This window comes from Notamacropus eugenii, chromosome 1 (genome assembly GCF_028372415.1).
Source record: "Notamacropus eugenii isolate mMacEug1 chromosome 1, mMacEug1.pri_v2, whole genome shotgun sequence".
In the NCBI taxonomy this organism is placed as follows: domain Eukaryota; kingdom Metazoa; phylum Chordata; class Mammalia; order Diprotodontia; family Macropodidae; genus Notamacropus; species Notamacropus eugenii.
The window spans coordinates 87527269-87553332 of NC_092872.1; the positions used below are offsets into that span (position 1 = coordinate 87527269).

Below are 26064 nucleotides of genomic sequence, written 5' to 3' on the forward strand. Positions count from 1 at the left end.
ACCCTTTCAATCTGCTTTTGCCAACTTCGGATGTCATTAAATTTGCCAATAGGCAGCATAGTAAACCTTAATTGTATTTAACAGTGTTTTTAATTTATTAAAAAGACCCAAAAATGTCTTTTAGGGTTTTATTCAGTGCACCCACTCTGCAAATGGGCAGCAAAGTAGTGGCTGAACTAAATAAATCAAAACTAGTTTATTAAAAACATCCTATGCAACTGGAGGAGACATAAATCCCGAATAAGTGCCAACAATATACACAATGAAGTAGAGATTTCTATTTATTGATGTTGTGAGTTCTCTTTCTTTTGCATTTACAAATGCACAAAAGGTCATTTAAAGTATAACTGAAGGAAATAAATCAGTTGTGAGTCTAAACATAAGACTTACTCGCTGCAGGGTTGGTGAAGGAAACCATACCAGGAAGGGCAGCCAGTCAGCTTACGCCATCTATAAACATACTACAGACAAATTTTTCGCCAATATCAATTGTCCTACTAAACTCTTTCCCCCATTATGCTGACAATTGCCTTGTATTATGTTTACCATAAAATAACTCTCATTGGCATCCAAGCTTTATAAAAACACCTTCATTTTGCTCAAAAAGGGCAGTCAATAGATACAGAGAAGCCAAACTGGACAGCCTCAACAAAATAAAATTAACATCAGCAGCAAATCCTCTTGCTGAAGACTTCAGATATAGTGCACGTGTACCAAAGTTCTACCGTTGTTAAAAAGGTGCACACACACACGTATTGTCCCTTGCCTTGAACAAACTGGTTAAGTAAGTCAGTTATGAATTTTAATAGCCTTTTCAAGGTAAGTGTAGCGACTTCTCTTTGGGGCTTTATTGAAATGGTCAAGCCCCAGCCAAGGTCTGGGATGAGACATGTTACCTAGGAGGAAAAAAGAAAAGGAAAATAAAACAACTTTTAGAACTGTTAGTCTACACTTGAACAGAATGGTGAGAGTTGCCATGGCTTTTAAGTCCAAAGGATAGTGTGTGCATATGTACGTACATGCCCATACTCTCCCTCCCCCCCCCCCCCCCCTTCTCGGTATATACAAGTTCTAATTCAACTGTTTCTTATTGGTCAATGTTGCAGTGAATAATGCTAGGCACATACTTAAAGGTTGTGATGTTAACCACATTCTTCTCCCTTTCTTTTGGACATTGATACACAGGGCAGTCTAAGGAAAAATGGCTCACCATTTACTTGGCTAGTGGCACACTAAAATAAGGTATTTCTTAGAAACTTCATTTAAGTAGTAGTAAATTTAAAAGGTTTATTTTTACTGCCTAAGTTGCTTTGACTTGCAGCTGATAAAGAATAATGGTCTAAAACTAAATGTCAAGGCACTCACCCGGCTGAGCCTCAAAATCTTTCAAATTGACTTCATATTCATCTTCATTTATGTACTGGTGTCGACCCATCATTACAATGGCAAACTTAAACTTAAAAATAAAAAAAGCACAAAAAAAATAAAACAAAAATCTTTTCAAGTCTGAATAGAGGCAAAATGTGACACTGCTGGGGAGATTAATTTTATCAGTAGAACCAGTCATCTCAGAGCAGTCTACAGGAGCTCCTCATGTACAGAGATGTAAAATATCCATCGGTAACAATGAAAACAAACCATGAGAGGTACAGTGTTATTTTTGTGGGGGTAACTAACGTAAGGATAAATACGTGGGAAGACAGAGCTGCGAAGCTGGTGAGATAGGGGCCTGGGGGCATGGCTCCTGACAGTGACAGACTGGGGATGGATAATCTCTCCCATCTTAGACTATGGCTTATCAACACACACATTTTATCAGGGAACCCCTCGTTCACACTAAAAGGAACACCAGTGTTAAAGGAAAAGTGTGATTAGTTGTGCTAAAGAAAGCAGCATTTACATTATTATTGAGAAGCAAACCTTTATATTACCTTTGTTTAACAATTGTATATCACTTACAGGTCTATACAAAAATGATTTACCTCCTCCAGCAGGTCTAAGGCAAAGTCTTACCTTCTCAAACTCTTTTTCCTGGATATCTAGCATTGCCTGAATTCGTTTCATCACTTCTCTGAAATGTTCACCCTATGAAGGATTAAAGAAATATTTAATCAGTGATATTTAAAAAATAGAAAATTCCAGTTGAAACTTTAAAATAACTCTTTCCAAATGAGCCACATACATGATATCTATTTAAAAATCTAAAAGCAAAATAACTGGCAATTCACATCAAACAAAAATACATGAAAAATACAGAGCCTCAGATCTGGTGTCCCGAGAAAATTCAAAATGACATAAGCAGGTTGAAGCCCTCACTAAATCCACAGAGTAGGAAGAAAATGACACAAACTGCCCCCACTTGTTTTTAAATTGACCAACAGTTACGCAATTTTTTAAAACAAAAGCAAATCAGTAAATAAATGTATTACAAATGACTAGCTTGGTAATCAGTTTTATAAAATGACTCACCTGGTGTATCCTGAGCAAAAACGGTATGCCAAAAGTCCCAAAGACCTCTTTGTGGAAATGCGCCACCGTGATGAGCATCTCGTTGTCTTTGTCTATATCTACCTGGTCCAAGGGTATTTCCTGTGGTCAAATTAAATATTCTGATCATGAGCAGTTCTGATAAACAATTCAGAGACAGAAATAGGTAGACTTACAATTAATACACAGACACTAATAAATCCCAAGTTTTTTTGTTCTTAAGTAAGTTATTTCTAAGCTGCATTAGTTTTTTTAAAAGGATATATTGACAACCAAAATTAAAATGATTTAACATGAAAGCATCATTCTAATATAATATATTTATTAACTATGACTTCAGAGAAACTAGAGAATGCTTGTATGAAACAATGCAGTGAAGTGAGCAGAACACAACTCTGAAAGCCCTAAAAATTGTGATCAGTCTCCCATGCCTGAAATACTCTAATCTACATTTCTTGGCTTCTTAAAAGTATCAGCTTAAAACCAATCCTCTGGAAGAATTCTTTCTTGATTCCTCTTACAGTGCTTTCCTTCTACTGATTACCTACAATTTATCCTGTATACAGTTTATTTTCCCACGAAGACTGTGAGCTCCTTGAGAGCAGGGGCTTTCTTGTATCCCCAACAAATCAGAACAAAGTACATAATAAGCACTTAAAAATTTATTCAACAAGTGACTGAGTCCATTACCCTTCTGTCAGGCAGGATATGAGTAACATGAAGAAGCTATGAAGTTAGTACCTAATGAAGGCTTTCTCCTGGAAGTAACCAGAAGAACCAGAATCATGGCAAGGGATAGAGACCTCTGAAACATTTTTGCCAAAACAAAAACTTGCTAGTCTTCTATTTGCTGAACCCTCTAGAATCCACTCTGCATAAATCAGTGAGCTATCATGTTCCATTGAAAGTTTTAACATTTAAAAAGTATTTTAAAGGAAAAGACTTAGGAGCCAGTTGTACAATCTAATTAATAACTGCCAGTTCTATACAAAATTTAACTTTTTTCATGAACAGCTAAACAGCCAACTTTCTTACAAAGGAACAAGATTATCTTTCATAATTTCTTTCAGTTCTAAATCTTATGATTTACTAACCTCTATTCGAAACGTTCGACTTGTTGCAGGTGATAAACATTCTAACAATTCATCTTCCTGATGGACACCAATAATTTTGTAGCTTACAATTTCTAGCAGCCTTAAAAATAGGAAATGAGTAGAAACAATTAAAGGAAAAAATTATTTTACAAAAATGACTTGCTTGGATTAAATTGTACAACTTTCTGAACTTTTCTATTCTAAATTTGCCCATGTGGATTCATTTTATGAGATACATCACTTAATCACGTTAACAATTTTTTTGTAATGTCAAAGGAGGTTTTTCCTTCTTAAAGGTGAAGGGAGGTGGGGAGAGGAAAAATAGATGCTAACTGGAAAAAAATTACAAGAAATTAATGTATGAGAGGAAAATGGGATGATGAAATGAACACTAAAACTTTAAAACTATATATGGACAAATAACTCATTTAAAAAAAATTACACCTGAATTGAAAGGCTTCCCCCATATTTTAAGAACAAATGGTCATTAACACTGAAACTATATATTAGAACACTACTATTAAAACAAATCTTAGAAGTCAGACAATTATTTATCATCTTAACTGATGATTTAGGCTGAATATGACCCCTTATAAATGGCCTAAACAGTCTTTTCTTAGCAAGTGTAATAAATAAGATTTGATGATTTCCAAATAAATTTAATGTTTCAAGGGTTTTTCATTCATTCAGTTGCCTCTACCTCTCTCTGCCTTACTGATTTTGGCTACAGTAATTAACACTAACTAAATGTTGGGCAAAGATAGAAGAGGGGAATTAAATTCAAATTCTAAATAATTTAATTGTTTGTTGATAAACTAAACTTGTTGCTAAAAAAGATTTGTTGCTTTCATTTGTAACTAGCACACTATAGAGAATGACCCTCCCTCCTTTGCCTTCATACTTCCTAACTCATGCTATACTGGTCCTTTAAGGGGGGAGAAGTATCACACATTCTCACACCTGGTCATACCCTTCACATCCTGTGGCTCATCAGCCAAACTCCCATTTCCATACCTCAACCCACTTAATTCTTCATTCCCAGCCCCATCTACTCTCCTAACCAAAGGTTCAACCTAATTTCACCCAACCTTCCATTGCGCCCTCTGCCTATTCCATAGGCAACAAATTTCCCCTCTTTCATCTTGTATCTTTTCCTTCCCACATTTTCTCCCTACTAGTTCTTACTAAAACCTAGCTTCCCTCTGATGACAGCCTCTCCTTTCTGGTACTGGCTTGATATGGCTTCATTCATTCTCCACATCGCATCAGTCAAGGAAGAAGCTGAAATACTTCTTGTGACCCCTTTGCCACCTGCAAGTTCTTCCCATACTTCCATCACTGAGTAATTTCTCTTCATTTGAAGTTCATGCTATACACATCTACTACCCAATCAAAACCTTAGAACCTGTTGTCTCTGCACACTCAGGTCATTCCCCTTCCTCCCTCGGTGACTTCAATACACGGTTCACAATTTTTCCGTTCTCTCCAACTCTGCCCTCATGCTAGGGGACTTCCAACATACATATTGACTCTGCCACCCCAACCTGGCAGTTCCTTAACCTACCCTACTCATCTCCAAGGACCTTCCACCCAACCTCAGCTCCATACAAAGACGGTCATACCCTTGATCTTATAATCACCTATAAAGGTACAACCACCATTTCCCAGAACTCTCAATTACCATTTTCTGACCATAATCTATTGGCTGGCAGCTTTCTGTCTGCCTACTCTTTGTCCTTACTATGTAACCTCTAATCCCTTGACCCCAAATTCTCCAAGGCTCTCTACTCTGTACTAGGAACTCTTTCCTCTTCTCACCACACTGATTACTTGGTGAACCAATTAAGTTCTGCACTGTCTTCATCTCTTCAATTCCCATCCTCCTTATCATTAGCCAAGCTTCAACCTTGGATCATTCCCACTATCTGCTACCTGTGTGCCTGCTCCAGAATACAGGCATAAAACACAGCGATTCTGACTAGGTCCATGACAGGTTGTTATACAATCTCAGTGGGGCCTTCCACTGTAGCTAGGTGATCCTATTCCCCATATCAACTCCCTATTCCACTCTTTAAAACCTTTCTTATCTTCTTCAGCTCCTGGGGCTCCATCTCTCCCCACTGTCTCAGGTGAACTTTGCCTCCTAATTTACAGAAAAACCTGAGGCCACTTGCTGTGAACATCCTCCACCCTTCTTCCTCATGTTCTATCATCAGACGTATCTTGTCAAATTTCTCCTTGATGAAGTGGCCTCACTGCTTACCAAGGCTAACCTCTACTTGTTCCAGAGATCCCATTTCAACAGACTGGCCCCTTTGTAACCCCCAATCGTCTAGTTTTTCATTTTCAGTTTCCTCTATCCTGAAAAAACCTTCCTTGATCCTTGACTCCCCCTTCCCACGAATCCTCATCTTAAATGTCTCCTAAAGAAGGCCATCTACAATAGAGAGAAGAAATGTGCCTCCATTTCCTTTCATTCCCTTCTCCATTCCTTACAATCTGACTTCTGATCTTCTCATCCCACCAAAGCTGCTCTCAAAATGACTCATCATCTCTTGGTCTTTTGTAAACCCTCATGCTCTTTTACCTCTTGGTAGCCTTTGACACTGCTGATCACTCTCCTCTCTAGGTTCTTATTCTCTGGGTTCTCCTCCTATTTGACCCCTTCTGTCTTTGGCTGAATCTTCCTTTTGGAGAGAGGGATCTTTTTGCACCCCCAGTGGTGAATATGGTGCCTCCTTAATGTTTAGATGAATATAACTGAACAGCAAGACTTTGTATTGTCTTACTTTTTGCACTTTCCATCACTACTTTCTGGAAATGTTTACTTACCTAAGTTTCCCTGATGCTTTCTCACAAAGTTCTACAGCCTTTTTACATTCTTCTAACAGGTCCCGGACACACCCATGTTTGTCTGGATATAGTGTTATTTCCTAAATAGCAAAATAATTAAACACATACTGTTTAGGAAAATGGCTTTTTCATCCAAGTCTCCTAATGTCTCACCTTCATGTGGAAATGGCCAAGTTCTCAAGGGTGATGCAAAAAGAAAGCGAGCTGTGGCAGATCATATGCAAGGTGGAAAATCCTGGAGTAGAGGTGTGGCCTAAAATTTCCAACCTAACTACAGAAACTCATCTGTAGATGATCCTCCCCTTCCTCTTTCCCAGAAATTCAAGACACTGGCTATTTAGATGTATGAGCCTTTATAATCTACAGACAGTAATAAACATTTTACAAAAGCATTTCTTTCACAGCAATCTTGTGAGGTACACCGTACGTATCTCTTAGAAAGCAGTAAACAAGAGGTGTGACTATCTAGAATCAAAGACTATCTGAGTGAGGACCCTACATCAACAAAAAAGAATTTTCCCAGTATAAGGTTCCTACAATAATCATCTAATGGGGCCTGACACAAGGCATGGAAAAAACACTCCAAAGGGCTAATGAGTAGCTTTATTTCTAAGTGTCACCTTCAGAAATGTCTGACATAATGATGTCCTGAAAATGTCTGTGGAGAATAAAAGTTCTTATTCTAAACAGAAAGTTTTACAATGCTTCAATGAGCAATAATAAACACACTTTTCACATTTTCCTAAGGTGTATATGGTAAGATAAAAATCTTTCACCTCAAGTTGTCTTCTATTTACCATTTATTTCTCATCTGCATATCCAACTGAAATACTTCTAGTAAAATTCAAATGACAAACGCTGCTATTTTAAAACAAGAGAAGATGTGCAACATATTAAACCAATCTGAGACTACAAACGTGGCAGAATAATTTAAAATCTCTTAGTATAAGAGCGTGCAATGTGCAATTTCCATAAACCTTCAGGCCAACTCAGAAGCCAAGTTCCACAGGGAAGTTTAAGTGGAAAGATACAGAAAACTTGTCACATATCTAACGGTTTGCTCATCAATGATTCCAACTACATAAATATGGTTTCTTCAGATAATAAATGATACATTTTCAAGTTTACTACAACTGTATTTACTTTGAAATAGGCTCATAAAATGCTACAACTGTAACGTGACTAGCAAACCAGGGCAGTGTGGAGCTTGTTTTTATTCCAGATACTGTGACAGCCAGTATCAATTCTGCGTCTAATCTTGAGGCCCAGGCAGAAGGAGAATATTCACCAAATTCTCCACAATTACAAGTAAAAAGGAACCCATACACCTTATTCTTTGTATACATACTGTGAAAATGGTAGTATTGTCTAGAGGGATTTGTTCCTGAATGTGAGAAACTATTTTCTCAGTGCACAGGAAAAGATCAAGTACAGATTTTTTTTTGGGCGGGGAGGGGAGAATTATACTTGGAAAAAGTGTATAATACCTTAGTAGTAACATGAATAAAAAAATTTTTTTAACCTAGAAAACATCTTCAGGAGGATTTTTACCTGCTATGGCCAATGTTCTATCAAATATTTTTTAAATCCTGAGCCCTCCAGAAAAAGATTAAAATATGTCACTTGCTAAAATACATTGGGCTTTTTTTTTTTCCATTGAAAGCTTGAAAGGGAAAGTGGAAAATATATATGTGAGTATTTTCATTTTGAATCATACCAAACTTTGTTAGAGGCAGTAAGATGGCTCAATGAATAGAGAATTGGGCCTCGAGTCAGGAAGACCTGAATTTAAATCTTAACCTCTGTTTGCCTGTGAGGCAAGCAATTAAGGTGGCTCAGTGGTTAGAGTGTGGGGCTCTAAACTCATTTGGGGTTTCAGTCATGTATGTCTCTTTGTGATCCCATATGGGGATTTTCTTGGCAAAGATCCTGGAGTAATTAGTCATTTCTTTCTCTAGCTCATCTTACAGATGAGGAAACAGGGTGAAGTGACTTGCCCAGGGTCACACAGCTAGTAAATGTCTGAGGGCAGATTTGAACTCAGGGAGACCTAAATTCAAATCCAGCCTGAAACACTTAAAGGAGCTGTGTGACCCTTGGCAAGTGCCTTAATCTGGCCTGGGGTCTTAAATGATTTGACTTTACTGAACAACAACCAAACTTTGCTGAGGAAGCTTACAATTAGCTCATAGTATACATTTTACTTTGCTTACCTCTTCCCTAAATTGACTGTTCAGCCAAATACATTTAAAACTCCTCCGATTTTCAAAATCTGTTATTTTCATTTTCAGCTAGGAAAAACAAACATAGTTTAAACATATACACACGTGCACTTTCCTCCCGCCCTTTCTGTGATGATTGCCACTTCACTTAGAAATGATTTGGCTTCCTACCTGCTGGTAGTAAAGTTTCTTGGGTTGTCTGGGTTTAAAGAACTGCAGGAGATCTCTTAAAGTACCTTCATAATTATGTCTAAGAGGATTACCTGGGCCATCCCTATAACTATACAAGAAAAGAGTATATAAATATAATTTGTTTATTTATACCTAGAGTCTAAACATCTGGCTGCACACAGAGAAACAAGTCACTGTCCTTTCAACCCTAGGTATGGAACTCAGGATCAAGCACTTGGAAGTGAGGGTAGAATGGCCTAGACCGACAGATTATGAGGTTATCTTTTTTTCCCTTAAATAATCATAGGTGAAAAAAATCTTGCATCATGGCAAACAAACACTACTACCAAACTTAATATTTACATATGAACGTATGCTGAAGTTTCTCTTTAAAAGTTTAATATTCTGAAATCATAAAACTGAGACTGCAAATAAAATAAGCATCCTTAAAAATTATACTTTGACTTACTCCTTTACATTTCAGGCTAATTGCCTGAAAAAGCTCTTTTCTTCCCATTCAACCAGTTTCACATGATCACCATCTTCCAGCTAACACACACTCTGCAACCAGTCACCCTTCAGTTTTTCAAATCAGTGACTGCAAAATATTAAAATACAAAACCTCCTACTCTTTCCTTGGGCCAACCCACCACAGTAACAGGAAGCAATGGAATGCCAACTGGAGGAGGAGTTGCTTGGTATGGGGAAATTGGAAAAAAAAAAAAAAGGCTCTCACTTATTTTTAAAAAGGTTTCACTATATCAGAGAAAGCGCATGGAAATGTCAGGCTGAATAACACAGATTTCTATAAATACATCTTACCCTTGGGACTTGAAAAACTGTAGGAGCATTGGATCTGTATTTAGCCTCTGTGCAACTGTCTTTGCAACCTAAGAAAAGGAAATGGTGATGATGACAAAGTAGGACCCAAACTAGATCAAAATAGAAAACTTAAATATAATTATAAGCTATCAACACATTCCCAGTTCTCTTGGTAAATACTGAAAAGCACAGGGATATGGACAGAATATGACCCAGCAAAGAGTGTTCTTAGCTTTGTCAGGGGTTCATCAAGATGGGAGATGATCTATGCTATTTAGAAGAATGTGAAGACCAAGAAAAAACCCTCAACGTATTGAAATAACGCTGGTTCATCCAAGAAGAAATTTTTATCCCAATATTTTAGTTTACACCAAAGGAGTCCAATACCTGCATATTGAATATTTACTTTTAATACTGCTCAGTTTCCCCAATCACCGTTATCAGTAATTCAATCCTAACATACTAAGACTGCAGAAAAATGAGGAAAATAATTTACACACAATTCACTGGAATTTATGTTCCAGAGAAGTGTCTAAGAAGGACAACAGTTTTAAAATGGAGTACGTTTTAATTGGTATATGTAAGAATGCTCCCAATCCATTTTCTACTATCTAGTGGTAAAACGACAAAGCTAGGTTGGTAGAAACAAATCTGATTTTTTGAAATCACCTGCACCCCAACAGCCAAGATTAATTTTTACACATTTTGTGATGGCACAACACACACACACACACACAACATACATAACATACACCCTGTCCGCTCCCCTGCCACCGTGCTAAACTTCCTCTTGTCAAGGGTGAGTTTTGGGTTAAAAAAGTATGAAGAGTGTGGTAAGTATAAGTAACAAAAGCGTATACTTTGTCGGGGATAATGGGAAGGGGAACAAGGCATCCATCTCATTTCTTTGGAAACATTCCAAATCATTAAGAAAGGAAAAGAGTGGAAAGTAAAAAAGTACACCATGTCATGTAAAGTGTATTTATGTGTTTTGGTGTGACCTACAATGATAAATGATCCAAGTTTGAAACTGAGAGTCCAAACAATTTCCTGCAGACTATTTACTAGAGAAGTTCTTTTAAGTAGACTGAAGGAAAAACACTTTTTTCTATAGCTTGAGAAACAAAAATTGCAATTTGCAACACATACCTGAAAATAATTCATCCTATTTGACAAAGTAACAACAAACCCAGGATCATTAGGAATAGTTTTGTCACAGAAAATGACATCCACTCGGTGATACAGGTCTCTGAAATACTCCTTTGCAGTTGGTAGTTCACTGTTATCATTTTCTGGGTCATCTCTGGAAACAAAAACCTAAGTTATTGGCTACATAAAAATACATGATAAAAGAAATTTTAATACAAATTGCATCAATATTTTTAAGAGATGTTTTCAATGAACAAATTAATATGATGGAAACTTCTACAATAAAAAATCTACATCATTATTGACATTTTAATGTTGTTTTGTGGCTTAGAAGACTACAAAAGCTGGTATTTTAAAATGGTCTGGGGCAAGATAAATCCACCTCTGAGGCACACTAATAGGTTTATTAGCCTCACAACATGCTAGTTTCTGAATGACACTTAGAAAGTTTATTTGCATAATCTTGAAAATAAGACTGGTTCCAATCTGCTATGCCAAATCTGGTTGTTCTCAGGGGATCAAGGAAGGCAATGACTTAGTATTAGGCCATATTTAAGACACAATTCATTGTAACTACTATGTCCATGACAAAGTATAGAAATACTGATTGTAAATCCCAATATAACCTTGCCATTAACATAGCACACAGACTACAAAAGAAAATTCTCCACCTGACATCTACAATTCAGCTTTAATCTGTTTGGTAAAATGTTAGGTAAGGTTAATTTGAAAAAAAAATCAGATAGCTAGAGAAATATTAGAATTCCTCACTTAATACTTGTAGGATTACAGACGATCACTAGAAAGGACCTTGAAGGCCTTCGGGTGGTATGTGCTCATTTGAGAGAGGAGGCCCAGGAAGGAGAAGTGCCTTTCCCAAGGCTACGACGCAGCAGAGCCAGGACCTCACTGGGTTCACGGACTGCTCTTTCCAAAGTTAATTGTGTCTGGTTTTAAGTTTATTTAAATTTAGATAAAAGGCATAAGGTCAGATTTTAATTTCATATGACAAGTTCCTACTATTCAATAAGAAAAAGTTTAACAATCAGTTCAACTTGATCATAATTAAACCCTTTAAAAATACATACCTCTGAAACACTATGATGTCACCATCCATTAGTTCATCGAGTGCTTTATCAAGAGACACATCATAATCCTGAATTCTCTCTGTTAAATTCGGTTTAACTTCCTATAATAAAAGATAATATAAAAACAAAAACAAAGCATCTTCTATTTTTTTAAGACTGAAGAAAGCCGCAATCCAACCATGCATGGCATTCACCTTTGGCAGTAAAGAATCTTCTCAAACGTACACTTAAGATGTGCAGTATAAGGACTCTTAACAACATGCTCAATCACAAACTAGCCGTAACGTCAGTGTGATGCCGTATTTATCTTCTTTACATCACAATCTGGCTATGATGCAAGTCTGAGATTGTCACTACTTTACACAATTTAACACCGACCGTACTGAACAAATGAAACTCAGAACTACCGTTAAACAGAGCATAGAATGTTACTGTAGAAAAGGTAAACAATCCAAACCTCATAGAGGATAAGGTTAGTTTCTTGGGAAAATCCTGCTCTTTCACACATAACTGGGAGCAAGTCACCTAACAAAGAAAAGGAAATATGCATAACATGTCATACTGCAATGTAATGAAATTTTAAGAACCAAAATTCTAGATTGCAAGAGAAAAGCTTACGCAAAGACTTACGAATTTTACAGGATATAGGTGTATAGATATGTCCACAGTAATTCAAACTTCGTGTTTTTGGATCATACATCTTCAGGAACAACATTACATCATCTGCAAATTGATAAGCAGATTTTTGCATAAAGACCTAACACATACACACATATTCCATATTAAACACTAAAAACATTAAGTTCAAAAATAAGTTTATTGTTTCACATTTAAATTTGATTAGCATTATTAAGAAGCTAAAAAACATCTGCAGTTTATTATGATATAATGACACTGGAGTAAAAGTGTTGAAAGAACATTAGTCTAGAATCAAACACAGTTATTCTTTGAGCCGTGTGGCCTGGGGCAGTCAATGTGGTAACAGACAAACCTCACAAAGGCAGGGAGGGGCCCTAAGGTCTCTAAGCCAACACAGCGCAGGCTTTAGCAGGTGCTACAAAAAAGACTAGGCCTGATGTTCTGTAAGACAGTGGGGCCACTTAAATATTTGTATAATGTGTCTTGGGAACTCATCAATGTAAATATTCCCTCTGTCTTCTCAAACTAAGCCATTCCTGTCCATGTTATCCTGTGAATCTACAATTACTTTACACTGAAATAACAAACACGATCACTACAGAGAAGCATGACCAGATGTACATGGACTGAGGAGTGAACGAGGAGGGTCCAAAACATACACAACCATCACAACTATGTAAATGGAAAGAACAACCTTCCTGCCCCCACAAGGAAGGGAACGTTGCACAGTTATAAAGACAGGAGACCCACAAAGGTAATTGAATATATTTTCAATGTATTGATCAGTTATGCTGATTTTTTCACTTCGTTGGCAAGAAATATTATTTATCATATAGCCGAACAAATTAAAGAATTCAGTGTGACTCCTTCTGCCTCTCCAGAGTTTTTACAGCCCTTCACGTGGGATCCAGTTAGAAAGGTCTACTCCTAGTCTGTCAAACATGATTCTCCATCTCCCATCTCCGCCTTTACGCTGGCTTTCTCCTCCTCTACCCCACCTCACCCCTTACCTCTGCTTCTTAATTTGCCTGGATTCCTTTTAAGACTCTGCTAAAATCCTACGTTCTGCAACATGCCTTTCCTGATATCTCCCTGCCTCTCAGCTGCTAATTAATGCCTTCCACTGTTAAATTACCTCCATCTACTCTCTATCTTGCAAGTACCAAGTTATTATTATATGTCTACCCCATTAAAATACACACTTCTTGTGGAGAGGTAAATTTTGGCTTTGGGATTTGCCTTTCTTTCTCCGGGTCTTACTTAACATACTGCCTTGTACAAAGTGTCTAACAAATAAATGCTTATGAACTAAGCTACGTTAGCAGGTATTAAAGTAGGAAATTTGGTTTGGAAGATCTTGTCAAGTCCATCATAGGCCTCCATAGGACCATTTTTACTTTTCTATGTCACAGACTGTCACGGACAAAGAATATATCACTTGAAGACCATCTACTGTCAAAGACCATATATGGCATCTACGTCATCTATAACTAGCCTAGCTATATCATACTGATAATAAGTTTATCACTAGAAGTATGGTCTCTTACTAAGCATGTGCTAGATGATGAATGCCTCTTTGACTTGAATTCTGATTTTATGTATTCTAAACTATGTTCAACAATATACAAAAAACTAAAATACCAACGCATCCTAAACATGTATGATACAAAGAGGGACTTTAAACACATATGTCCTTGGTTCACTTTAATATATTGTGTTGTAAGAATAAAGTCTCATCTCTGAGTTCATAGAAGCAGCTCCAATTTCCTCTTTTCTGCTTAATCACACGGGTCACATAGCCCCAGAACAGTCAGTCCCTTTCTTTCCCTAAATACTATTTACAAGTGTTTACAGAAACTAAAGGAAAACAGATCAGGGAGCACAACGGCCCTGATAGCACTCACGATCTTTATCAAACTTTGGTAACGTCGCCCCACTAGCAGCCATTTCAGGATCTACTGTTTCAAGGAATATCGTCCACGGATTCTCATTGTCACTGAGCTCAATCATCTGTTTGGAAGAAACACAGAGACAGACACTGAAGGTGCACTCCTAAAATGAAGATGTGATCCCATGTTCTAGAGCTCCCCCTGCTGGACAACAGAAGAGGCACAGATAAAAACACAGATAAGACTTACGGTTTTGTTGCCATCGGCTTCATTATCTAGCATCGCAGGTCTCTTCGTTCCGTTGCTTCTTGCCTGCATGGGCCACAATCGGATCTGATCCTGTGGAAATCCCTAAACAGACAAAACATGAAATGCTGATAAAGAAGGTATCATAAGGGACAGAACACTGGACTTGGGACTTGAAAAGATCTGGGTTCAAAATCTAATTGAGATTTTGAGATTCTGAGCAGATAACTTAAAATCCTTAATTTTAGATGCCTCACAGGTTTTCTATGAGGCCCAAATGGGACACTATAAATGAAAGAATCATGTGACGCTGAATAGTACAAAAATAAAGCTCACCCTAAAGGCAGGAAGACCTGGGCTCAAAGGCTGCCTGCACAGTGCTGTGTGACCACTACCAAATCGCATAAAATGCTTGGTGCCTGAAAGCAACTCTAAGACTCAAGTCACTGAGGATGCTACTATCTACGTAGGTCAAAGAATTGTCCACATTGAGCGTTTTGATGAAATCAAAGGTCCTCCTATGATCTTCCCACGAAAAGTAGAATCCCATCACTACCAGCTATTATTATAATCATCGGCTAGCGAAATATCCCAATATGTTATAGGGAAGAGATGCACAGGCCCTTACTGTGGTCTGCTACCAAGTATTCTCTTGATTCTCTGAAAAATCTATTCCCACTGCAGTCTTGTTTCCCATTCCCTTCCCACCAGGAAACAGTTCTTGACTACTCACTTTATGAATTATCAAAGTGTCTTCTGAGCACCAACACACAAGGGGCAACGTGACATTCAATAATCAATGCTGTACCTTGCTAAGAGCGCTAGTCAGGAAGTGTGATTATCAGAAAAACAAAGACCTCTAATCTCAAGAAGGCTGCGGCAGTGAGCAGTTTGCTCAGACAATACAGGCCAGCCCTTCCTCAGATGTTGCCTGCTAGATTTCCCTATGGCTACAATCGCCATCCTTATTTCTGATTTTCCAAACTAAAAATACCTACCTATCTTTGGCTATCCCTTCCCTCTATATACTTTGTCCTCCATTAGAACACAAGCTCCTGACATAGTGGTTTACAGGTATCTTCCTCTTTTAATTAACTGGTCTCTCAGGAAGAGAAACACAGGGTAAATGTAGGTGATAGAAAAACAAAAGATAGCAATAAAAATCTTTATTGAAAAAAGAAAGTAAGCTCTTCCAAGACAGTGAATTGCTTTCCTTTGGTATTTATACCTCCAACCTTTGGAACAATGCTTGCAATATACTAAACAATTTCATTTATTCATTCATTCTTGGCAACCCTACCTTTCGTGTATTTTTCAGCAATGTTGACAGGAAAATATTTCTAACATTTAAATGACAAGGGTAACAGGGAACTAACAAAGGTTTTGCCGGTTTACCTCATGACCTCCATACAAAAATTCATGCCCATAAGATATAAACTGAAAACAATTTTCTCATTAAAAGTTCAGTTAAGAAGAATTTCCCCAATAAATGGATCCAATGAACTAGGATACCAAAACTGAACGTTACAAGAATCATTCAACAAAACAAACTTACCATTGTTTGAGAAAGATTCTGGACAAACTCAGCTAAGGAGGAGTTTTTTAATACTTTGAAGACCGTGTATTTTACTTTTTCTTCATCATACATATCATTGCCTTGGTGCCCACAAAACTGGTCCTCGGTCACTATCTGGAAATACGCATTGATGTGGGAAAATGATGAGAAAGAGGAAATCTATCAAACAACCTTAAGGAATAAAATCAGTCTGATGATTTACAGCTAAGCTAGTTCAAGGAGAAAATGGTAGGAAAAAAAGACTAAATACAAATAACCATGATAAAAAGTTACTATAAATGACAAAGAATTTTATTATAAATCATTTACCCACAAAAATTGCAAATTCTAGCTCAAAGAACATCAACTCCTTTAAGTAATAAAGAAAAGTGACGTTTTTTCTCTGAGAGACAGGATATCACATAATTTCACATTTGCATAACATATTCATATATACATATAGAAGATATACTATGAAAATCAAATGAGAAGCAATATAAAGCACTAGATGAATGCCACCTATGCTCCCTATAGTGTAAATTTAGTTTAAAAATTTGATTTGCTCCCTCGAGTAGAACATAAACATTGAGTGCACTGTCTGCTTCCTTTTTCAATGTCCCGAACCAGCTTCTTCTCCTTTCCTAGCCTGCTATAAAACATGAATGGCTAACAGTCCTGTGCGCATAAAGACAAAGGTACTAAGATAAAGGATTGGCAGACCCAAGAGCTGACTTCTGTGGAAAAAAATGAGGCTCAGGATATCCCGGACATTTCAACCCAGGAGTCCAATTTGGAGCACAAAGTGCACAAAAGGTGGAGATGATGGTTTGACATGAAAGAACAGTTAGAAATCCTGTCAACAAAACCAGCCTGAGGGCCAGGAGGAGCAGGGAGAGAAGTAATTGGTGGAAAAAAAGAAAAGCCAGAATTAACCGCTCATTCCTTCAACACAGGGGAAGGGAGAAAAGGACTTATGAAGGAAAAATAAACAGGAAGACACTATGATCTTCCAGGTGGATATTTATCTAAGTAGTACACATAATTTGTATGGGCATGAATCATTAACCACCTGTCTTGCTCAACAAGTTTTTCATTAGTGAATGTCGTGATCTTCTTTTGTATTTTCTATAGTTCTTAATCTCATGCTAGACAGACAAAAATGTTATAAAATAGTATGAAAAGCAAGGAAAATGGCTCCAAATATTATTTGCAGCTACGCCGAATTATTTTTTCTCATTTGTCACTTATTACTCCTAAAGTCTGAAAGTTATAGGAATTCATGTTTTATCCCCAAGCTTTATACCTGTGTCTCATCTAACAGTCAAATAAGGACTTTGTGCCCTCCTTGGTTTGGAAGCTGACCTGCACTTGCATATAGAGGTGGGCTTCCTGCCGCTCCTTCCTCTTTTGGGCCTCTATTCGTTTTTCTTCTTGTAAGCGCTCTACCAATTGTTGAGGAATATCATGATCAGTGACAGCCTGCAAAACTTCACCTGTGGAAAGAACTCGGATTGAGTTGATAATGTCTAAGTGATTCAATTTTACTCCTCTGAAGTTACTATGCTAATCTGATTAATAACTTTTCAAATTTATTATGTAGATTGCTCTGTTGGCTGAAAAATTACTCTTTGTGCCATGAACTCATCCCAAAATAAAAGATGAGAAAAGATTTTTCAGCCACATTCCTGATTTGACTAACCTTCCCCGTGAACTCAAGATAGTTTTGTATCTTGATATTCTGACAAAATAATTGGGCTTTTCCCATTCTCCTTTAAGAGTGCATTGATTATTACAAAACCATGAAAGAATCTTTTAAAAGGTACTTTCAAAACTTAAAAAAAACTTGTCTCTCCTCCCTCCCTCAATAGAGAATAGTTTATTATAAATCATTTAAGGCAGTTGCTGATAGCATACAAAAGAAATCTATGCAACTTCATAATATGATCTGCGTAGACTGCTTTAACTAAATCTTCCCTCCAGCCTTTCTTTATTAAAAAGGATGCTGAGTAGAGAATAATAGATATATTCTGAAATTAAGATGGTGGGAAAATAATTTTAAATGATTAAGGAAGAGAAGTATACAATAAAAATCAAAAATTATATACTTACTCAGTTTGGATTCCCTGATATAAACTAACATGTATGCATTCGTACAATGCCGAACAGATAAGTCATCATCGTGCCCTCCATAATTATGTTCAATTGCTTCTTCCTTTGTACACCTTGACACAACATCGTCATCAAATTTACACCACTACAAACAAAATGGACACTGATTAAACAAAATATACACCAACCACATGACACATAAATTAAAACATTAAAATAATGAACTCAGTAAGTGAAAGGATTGTCAGGTTCTTTGTATCGGCCTGCCCAGTGCCTAGTATAATCCTGGTACAAAGTCAGGGGCAGCTAGGCAGAGCAGAGAAGATATACTTTTGGACCTGGACTCAGAAATTTGGTTTCTTTCACTTATTAGTCCTGTGATGCTGGGCAAATCACTTAATCTATTTGCCTCATTTTCCCCAACTCGGAACCTAGCACAGTGCCTGACACAATAATTCTTTTTAATAACCTTTTCTATCTTTAATAAATGTGATATAACATGGAGTCACTGGTTCTTTATGAAGTTTTGACGTATTATCAAAAAATTCTTATTTCATGATTTTTTTGGGGGCAACAATTCTGTTCTACTGATTGCTATATCAACATACATGAAAACCACAATTCCTGCCTCCTGAATCATATTAACTCCAGATGGGGTACTGGGTTCTTCTAAGCCACTTTTCTTCTAGAAGTTTTACTATACAAATGCCCACAACATGATGTAAAGTAAAGAGCAGCGGACCAGGTGTTTGAAGAGTGAGATCTATACCGTGTGACCTTGGCAAAGCCACTTAAATTCAATTCTCTAAAGCCTCAGCTCCTTCATCTATCAAGAGGAATCCAATTTGCCGTACCTATGCTAGGCAGAGTGAAGACCAAAAGAGAAACTGTATATTAAAAGTGTCTTGAAATTAGACATGTTAAATACTGTCATCACTTTAACAGAATTCCCCACACAGAGGCGCTTCCCCAATGATGTTTCGAATATGCTTTCTCTACAAATAGTGTTCTAATAAGATAGCTACAGGGAAATCTCACCAGACCAAAATATTGCTAAATGCTTTAAAAGAGATGGCTATAAAAATTTAAGGCCGCGATAAATTTTAAAACAGGCAATCTTTAATTTAACATAAGAATGAAATAATTACAGGTATATTAAGAATTATTAAGTTTATTTTTAAAAGGGGTGACTTATTGAATGTTAATAACTTTAGCTACTTACTTTGCCATCCCCTCTAGGGTTTAGGTAAACCACATAATGTCCACCATGATTATCTCCACTATGCACTAGGACTGCATGAAGAATATAATTTGCAGGATCCTTGGGATCTGTTTTTTGTAAAAACTCATCAAGTGGCAACTGTTCAGGAAACTCAAACCTATTATGAGAGAAAAATAGAAAAAGCTTTAATAGATGTATAAAGGATTTCAGAAAGTTGTGCTCATCCCTAGTTAAAAAACAATTCTTAATTAGCCATGTTAATGGAAGGAAGTCATGACATGGTTAACACAAAGACAGATGACATAAGAATAATTGATACTGGGCACTGGATGGTAATTTTTCTACTTACTGTGCACAGAGGTGTTGCTGATTTTCTGGAAACTGAAAAATTTTCAAACAAAATAATTCCATCTTGTTCTTCCTGCTCCACAGTCCATGCTAGGAATGGATTGCAATACCTCTCAGATTGTGTGGCCACAGAGCAGACTAAAGCAACACTATGCCCTTTCTGAAACCCAATTGGTTTTGTGTCTTTTCTTGGGGAAAGGATTCGAGATCAATGCAATGAATCAGTGTGTGACATGTCTGGGAAAACCTTTACACTGAATTTCAGGTACCAGAGGTGATAATGTTATACTGAACAGCCATTCCCCACTTTTAGAATGCTCCTCCAGGGCTAATTTAGGTAGGGCTTAGGAGTACAAAACCTCTCCTGAACCCCTCCTTCATGCCCCTAGCCAAAAATCATTATTCCGTTTAAAAAATATATCAGACCACTTTTTGTCTCTTTCCTTTGGCCTTCATAGCTGAGGCAGGTGGACACCTATCCCTGTGGATCTTGGGAAGGATTCAGACTAAACAAAGTAGCAAGGAAAGGGAAAGCTATGTTAAAAGAGATCTTCCTTGAAGATTATTAAATGACCCACTAGCACTGAGATTTCTACAGAACTCTTTCTCATATTGAATATAACACCATGGCTCTATGGGATTACAGTTTGAGAAATGGTGTACCATGCTTTAGTTAACACTGATAAGAGCCAGAAGTAATGGAAAAAATATAAATGAAAATGCAGCTTTTGAGAACCCTTCTCAGAATCCCTTTACTAGGTCTGAGTCATTTCAGGCATTTAAAATTTGATTGACCAAGAAATCATTTATTGACAACTATTGATAAAAACATCAAGTGATGTACCTGTATAACTTTTAATTAAGCCACATCTGTGTCACTGTTTAGATATTAAACATAAAAGAAAGGAACAACAAAGATACCCAGTTCTCAATTTTTTTAAGTCATCAACAGTCAACCAACTTAGAAGCAGAATGAAGTTTTTGAAGTAAAATATATTACAAGTCTAAATTTTTTTAATCCTCACGCTAAATATTCATACACGACCCTATCTTTCCTCTTTGCTGATATTAAAAAACACACTTAATGGTTACATAATCATTTAAATAAACAGCAGAAGAGCACGATCTCGCAGGGCACATGCGTATGTTTACATTTGTAGCTTTTCCCTCAAATCCTAACAAAATGCATTATTTCTAATAAGCCTGGGCAGAAGCTGCACAACTTTGAACTATGTTATTTTCAATATCTATCAACCAATCAATATTTTTAAGGAATATAAACTATAGTCTGCAAGAACTGAGAAACTTACATAAGACTATTTTTGTAATATGGTTGAGAATTTCTAATACACTATAATAGATACAATGTATTGAGGAATGACAAATTTAGAAAAAAGTAAAAAAAAAATTTCTTTTAATAGCATTGGAGGGAGATCAAAATAGCTAAAGATGCAGTGAAAACATTTCCTGGACTGTGAACATTGGGGCAGTGAAGTTTATCTTGAATTTCAGGTGTTAGTGCAACATTTACATAGAAATGTAATGTAAACTAGCTAGAGCTATAGGTTAAGCAACATATATGTATATCAAAGAGTTTCTTAAACCTCTAAAGAATGGGAACAATTATATATGAAAACTTTCATATGTAATGATCTGAAAAATCATCTATATATTACCTATCATTTATCTTGATGTTTTGGTCCGTCTGCGGGTCATACATAAATCTCATGAGTTGTAGATGTAACACTGGGGGCAATGTGAGGAATTTCACACCTTTTTCAGCTTCCTGAACAATGAAAAAGAAATACAAGTTAGCTATTATTATCTCAGTAACCAAAGCATAAGCATTTAAATTAGACATTTGCTTTTTATTATGACAGCTGTCTAGTCTCATTTTTAAAAATACGTAATAACAATCAATTATTTTACAAGACAACCGCAAAACCATCAAATTAGGCATATGTTTAAATTCTGCTCCACATAAAGATCTGGATCTGGGATGATCTGAGGATGCCAAAAAGTGACAATGCTAATTAAAGGAATTCTACCAACATTATAATTTGACTGGAAATGAATTTAAAAATTAAGGTAGATGCCAGAAATATACCACTATTAATGAGCTAAGAGACACTGTTACAAAATTCCCGAGTACCTGCAAGCCATGTTCTCCAGCGTCATATTTGTTGTCACCATCGAGCTGTTCTACTGCCACATAATCTATGAAGGACTCAAATACTAAGAAAAGATATAAAATATTTTTACCAAAACGTGGTTATTCCAAGTATTGTACTCAACTTTTAAAGAATTTTAAAGGATTCAAGAATCAACAAAATTCAAGAGTAACAGTAAATATGAATAGTAAAATTTTAATAAAATCATAAGCAACATGCTTTTTACTTGGCACCCTCTTCATTAAATTGTAACTAACTATACCATTATAAACATCAACACTGGAGAAAAGATGATAAAACATAAATACATCTAACCAAATGTAAAATATCACTGGGGACCTAATCCAACAATGATGTATGTGTAACTTACTATTTTTTTTCCCCTTTATACTTAGCTGGATATCATAATAATCTTCTCTCCGATCAGATCGATAGTCCACATCTTTGCACTGAATATAGGACTGCAAACCAAACAAAACAAAATCCAACATATTAGCTTTATATGTAGCTTTACTATAAGTAATTGGCAACCATTTAAATATTTTTTTCAAAATAGTGTTAGTCGTATTTTACATACCACCATCTTGCCTCTAAATAATTTCGGTATGGTGCCTTCTACACATGTTCCTTTCATTTTATTCTCCACATTATCAAGCAACTGAAACAGAATTTTTAAACTTCTTAAATTTTAACAATTATATAGCTCATATTGTCATATTATCCTACCATATCATAATCATATCAAACTGTATATAAGAGTTGAAAGGACCTGAGAAAGTAAGTAATCAAAACTGCCTCATTTTACAGAGAAGAAAACCGTGGCTCAGGTTAAAAAAAATCACATAAAACCAGCAGAACCTGGGATTGAACTCAGATCTCCTGAGCCCAATCCAGTGTTCTTTATTCTTTAGTTTTCTAGATCCTTCTACCATAAAACAAGCTGATCACAACATGTGCAAAGACGATGACGTCTTGAGAGGTGAAGCAGCTGCAGAGCAGTCCTCAGAAAAGAGAGCAGATTGACTTTGAAGTCCAATGACGTTGAAAGGTTTTGAAATAAGGAGACATAGAACCTGATTGTGGCTACTATGGAGGCTAACATAGCGAGGCTACAGGAATAATGGTGGCTACGATGTCATTAGTAAGAGAACAAAAGGAAAAATTAGCACCAAATATTTAGCTAAGATGCTCATTATTCTAAAATAGTCATAATAATGACAACATTTCCTTGAGGGGCACAGTTACAGACTTCTGTGAGTGGGCAAAGTTTTTCACTGTCAAACTACAAGTGGACTTCTGTTAAAAATTCTAAAAATAGAAATGGGTAATTGAATCCTGTGTAGGACAGTGGACAAACGACTGGCACAAATTCTCCTTAACATGGTTTCCTCTATTAGGCTCAAGGTCTCCCCTCACATACTTAGTAACTTGGTAGACAAACCATAGAAATGCCTCCAAGGGCAACGTCCTGCCCTGAATCTCATTGTGTTGCTCTTCTAATATCCTAACCCCAAATTCTTTTCAAAGAAACCAGACACTCGACCCTATGGTAGCCAAAAGTGTCTTATCCTCCAACCATTGAGCCCACCTCAAAAAGACGTGGCTACACATCAAGGAAAAGTCGACCAGATTTTAGCTTTCTGAAGCTATTCAAAACTTTCTCTTGAAAGAATCTAAATCTTGCAATGCAGCCTTAGTTTATATATAAACTATTTCAGCTGCATTAGTAGGTGATTTATCCCTCTTGAGACTTCCCAGTCTTTAGAAGATGCTGATTTAAAGTATGGATTGCTATGTATGCATGTTGGTTCAGCAGTCCAAAGTAAATGTTATAAGCAGCAAAATCAACTTACTTCTTAGCTTACATATCAATAGGAAGGAGCAAAATTATAAACCAAATTACTTTTTCTTGAACTTATTCCCTTTGGTGGAAGAAATGCATTTAAACAATATACTGACTAACTCAAACACTTTAAATTCAAAGGTTTGGGCAGAGGAAAAGGGAACACCTGGAATTCTATCCAGATATGTATTGTTTCAGAAAAATGTGATTAAAATTGAATTTAATTTTGCAAGGTACTAACCAGTTAATAATTTCGTCTATCTGGTTATATTATGCCTGTATGTATATGTTATCATAAACTTTGATTGAATAAAATAAGTTCACTTTGAAAAAAAAAAAAAGAAAAATTAGCACTGAACTGGGGTGTAACAATCTTCCAAAAGGGGGGGGGGAGGGGCGGGAGCTTCACAGAGAATAGAATATGTCCTGCAAACTGCTAATCCAACTTTGTAGACTGGTATTTTTGGATTAACATGCTTTACTTTTAGGGAAAAGCTCCAGACTTTAATAAACAGATCTGTCTCCAAACTTTTAAACTTTATTGTGCTTTTTTCCTTTAATTTCCAAGTAACTTCTTGTGGAAATATTCCAACCTGGTGTTGAAGAGGGAGGTTCACATATAGATTAAATTATGAAGGGAGAAGCCAAGTATCATGGTACATAAAAAGATTAAATGTTGTAAAGTTGTGTTGAATCCAAAGTGATTCCTATCAAGCACATGTAATTCAATCTAATCTGCTCCCTATACCATATACACATTCTCATTATTAACAGACTAAATTTGCATTAATTTTACTTTTTTTAAGCAGCTAACTACAAAACACATTTTCCTTTGTACAAAGGGAGGAGCATAGCCATTAGTCATAGAAGAGACCTTGCAGAACCGCAGAATTTTACAGCTGGGAAGGGATATTAGATCTCATGTACTAGACTTACATACTCATTTTACAGAGATTAACAAAATTTATATCTAAGTTTAGCCAATTTGACCCAATGCCATTCCTTACTGAACAACAATTACATATACACCTGGACTTGACTTCTTATTAAGCAATAAAATGTACTTTACTCTTTTTTTAACCTATTTTACATAATCAGGGTAAAAATACTGCAGGAAACTTACCACTCGACATAGTTCTTGGACATCATGTTGCATGAAGCTGTCTAAAGTTTCCCATCTTTCAAAAGATAAAAATAAAATTTCTATTTTATGGAAATGTAGACTTAAGAGCTGGAAAGGCACTAGTCCAACCCCAGTATTTTAACAATGAAGAAATCTGGGCCAATGGAGACAAAATGGCTTGCTCAAGGAAGTGCAAGTGAGTGAAGAAGCAGAAGCAGAACTCTTATACAAAGACTCCAAACCTATGTCTCGATTTCTACCAGATTAAATCTTAACAAACTGTAAGGATAATTCAAGAAAAATTTGGAGAAGTTAAAGACTCAATTTATGTAAAACTGACTGATATTTAAGCTTAAAAGATGACTAAGTTGGAATGCTTAAATGCAGAATATTTCCAGGGATAAAATTGAAAGATCATTATTCTAATGTCCAAATTTGAAAATATCATAATTGAGATCCCTGAGGTCTGAAAGAAATTTAGAGCCTATACATCTATAAAATATTCTCTATGTACAGAGTCTATCCAAAGTCAAATATTATCTCTATGATCTTGGAGCATGAAAAAAAATTTCAAAAGAGTCATGATGAAACTGAAACTGCCTTTGAAACTGTGAATGAAGTCCTTTCTGAGGATCTGACTGTCTATAGGAATATTTTTAGAGCAAATAAAATTTTTGGGGGGCGGGGGGAAGGAGCGAGAGAAACTAAGACATACGACAATAACAGTAGGGGAGAGAAAAGATGTAGGTAATTCCCCAAAATAGAAATATTCCGAACACAGAAACAGAATCTATCCATGAACAACTCACCTGAAACTTGCCTGAGATTTTTAGAGGTGAATCATGTAAAAATGATAAGCAATATCTGAACCCAGAATCTTCCTGACTCTAAGGCCAACCACCTTCTATCCACTATTCCATAATCTCTATTTCTTAGTGAAGTCTGAGCAATTACAAATAAATGATTTCAAGGCTCAAGATTCTAAGTTCTTCACTGTTAATTCAATGAAGAATGATGTATATATGAAATAAGA

At 36.3% G+C, this 26064-nt stretch overlaps 1 protein-coding gene across 4 annotated transcripts in view; it reads right to left on the bottom strand.

Moving 5' to 3' along the window:
• Window positions 1–263: 263 nt before the first annotated feature.
• The window catches only part of USP7 (ubiquitin specific peptidase 7), a 90069-nt gene continuing 64268 nt past the window's right edge, over window positions 264–26064 (bottom strand). For all 4 annotated transcript variants that reach the window (XM_072608811.1, XM_072608790.1, XM_072608798.1 and 1 more), the window contains exons 8-31: window positions 25032–25086; window positions 22643–22723; window positions 22436–22526; window positions 22047–22129; window positions 21571–21680; window positions 19547–19703; window positions 18325–18469; window positions 17578–17708; window positions 16216–16350; window positions 14664–14765; window positions 14430–14535; window positions 12517–12609; window positions 12344–12411; window positions 11887–11987; window positions 10799–10952; window positions 9650–9717; window positions 8828–8936; window positions 8648–8725; window positions 6414–6514; window positions 3582–3681; window positions 2470–2589; window positions 2014–2085; window positions 1366–1456; window positions 264–896 (exon numbers count right to left, since the gene is read on the bottom strand). In XM_072608811.1, coding sequence (XP_072464912.1) covers window positions 790–896; window positions 1366–1456; window positions 2014–2085; window positions 2470–2589; window positions 3582–3681; window positions 6414–6514; window positions 8648–8725; window positions 8828–8936; window positions 9650–9717; window positions 10799–10952; window positions 11887–11987; window positions 12344–12411; window positions 12517–12609; window positions 14430–14535; window positions 14664–14765; window positions 16216–16350; window positions 17578–17708; window positions 18325–18469; window positions 19547–19703; window positions 21571–21680; window positions 22047–22129; window positions 22436–22526; window positions 22643–22723; window positions 25032–25086 — 2458 coding nt within the window. In that variant the 3' untranslated portion in view covers window positions 264–789. The remainder of the gene's footprint in view (window positions 897–1365; window positions 1457–2013; window positions 2086–2469; window positions 2590–3581; window positions 3682–6413; window positions 6515–8647; window positions 8726–8827; window positions 8937–9649; window positions 9718–10798; window positions 10953–11886; window positions 11988–12343; window positions 12412–12516; window positions 12610–14429; window positions 14536–14663; window positions 14766–16215; window positions 16351–17577; window positions 17709–18324; window positions 18470–19546; window positions 19704–21570; window positions 21681–22046; window positions 22130–22435; window positions 22527–22642; window positions 22724–25031; window positions 25087–26064) is intronic.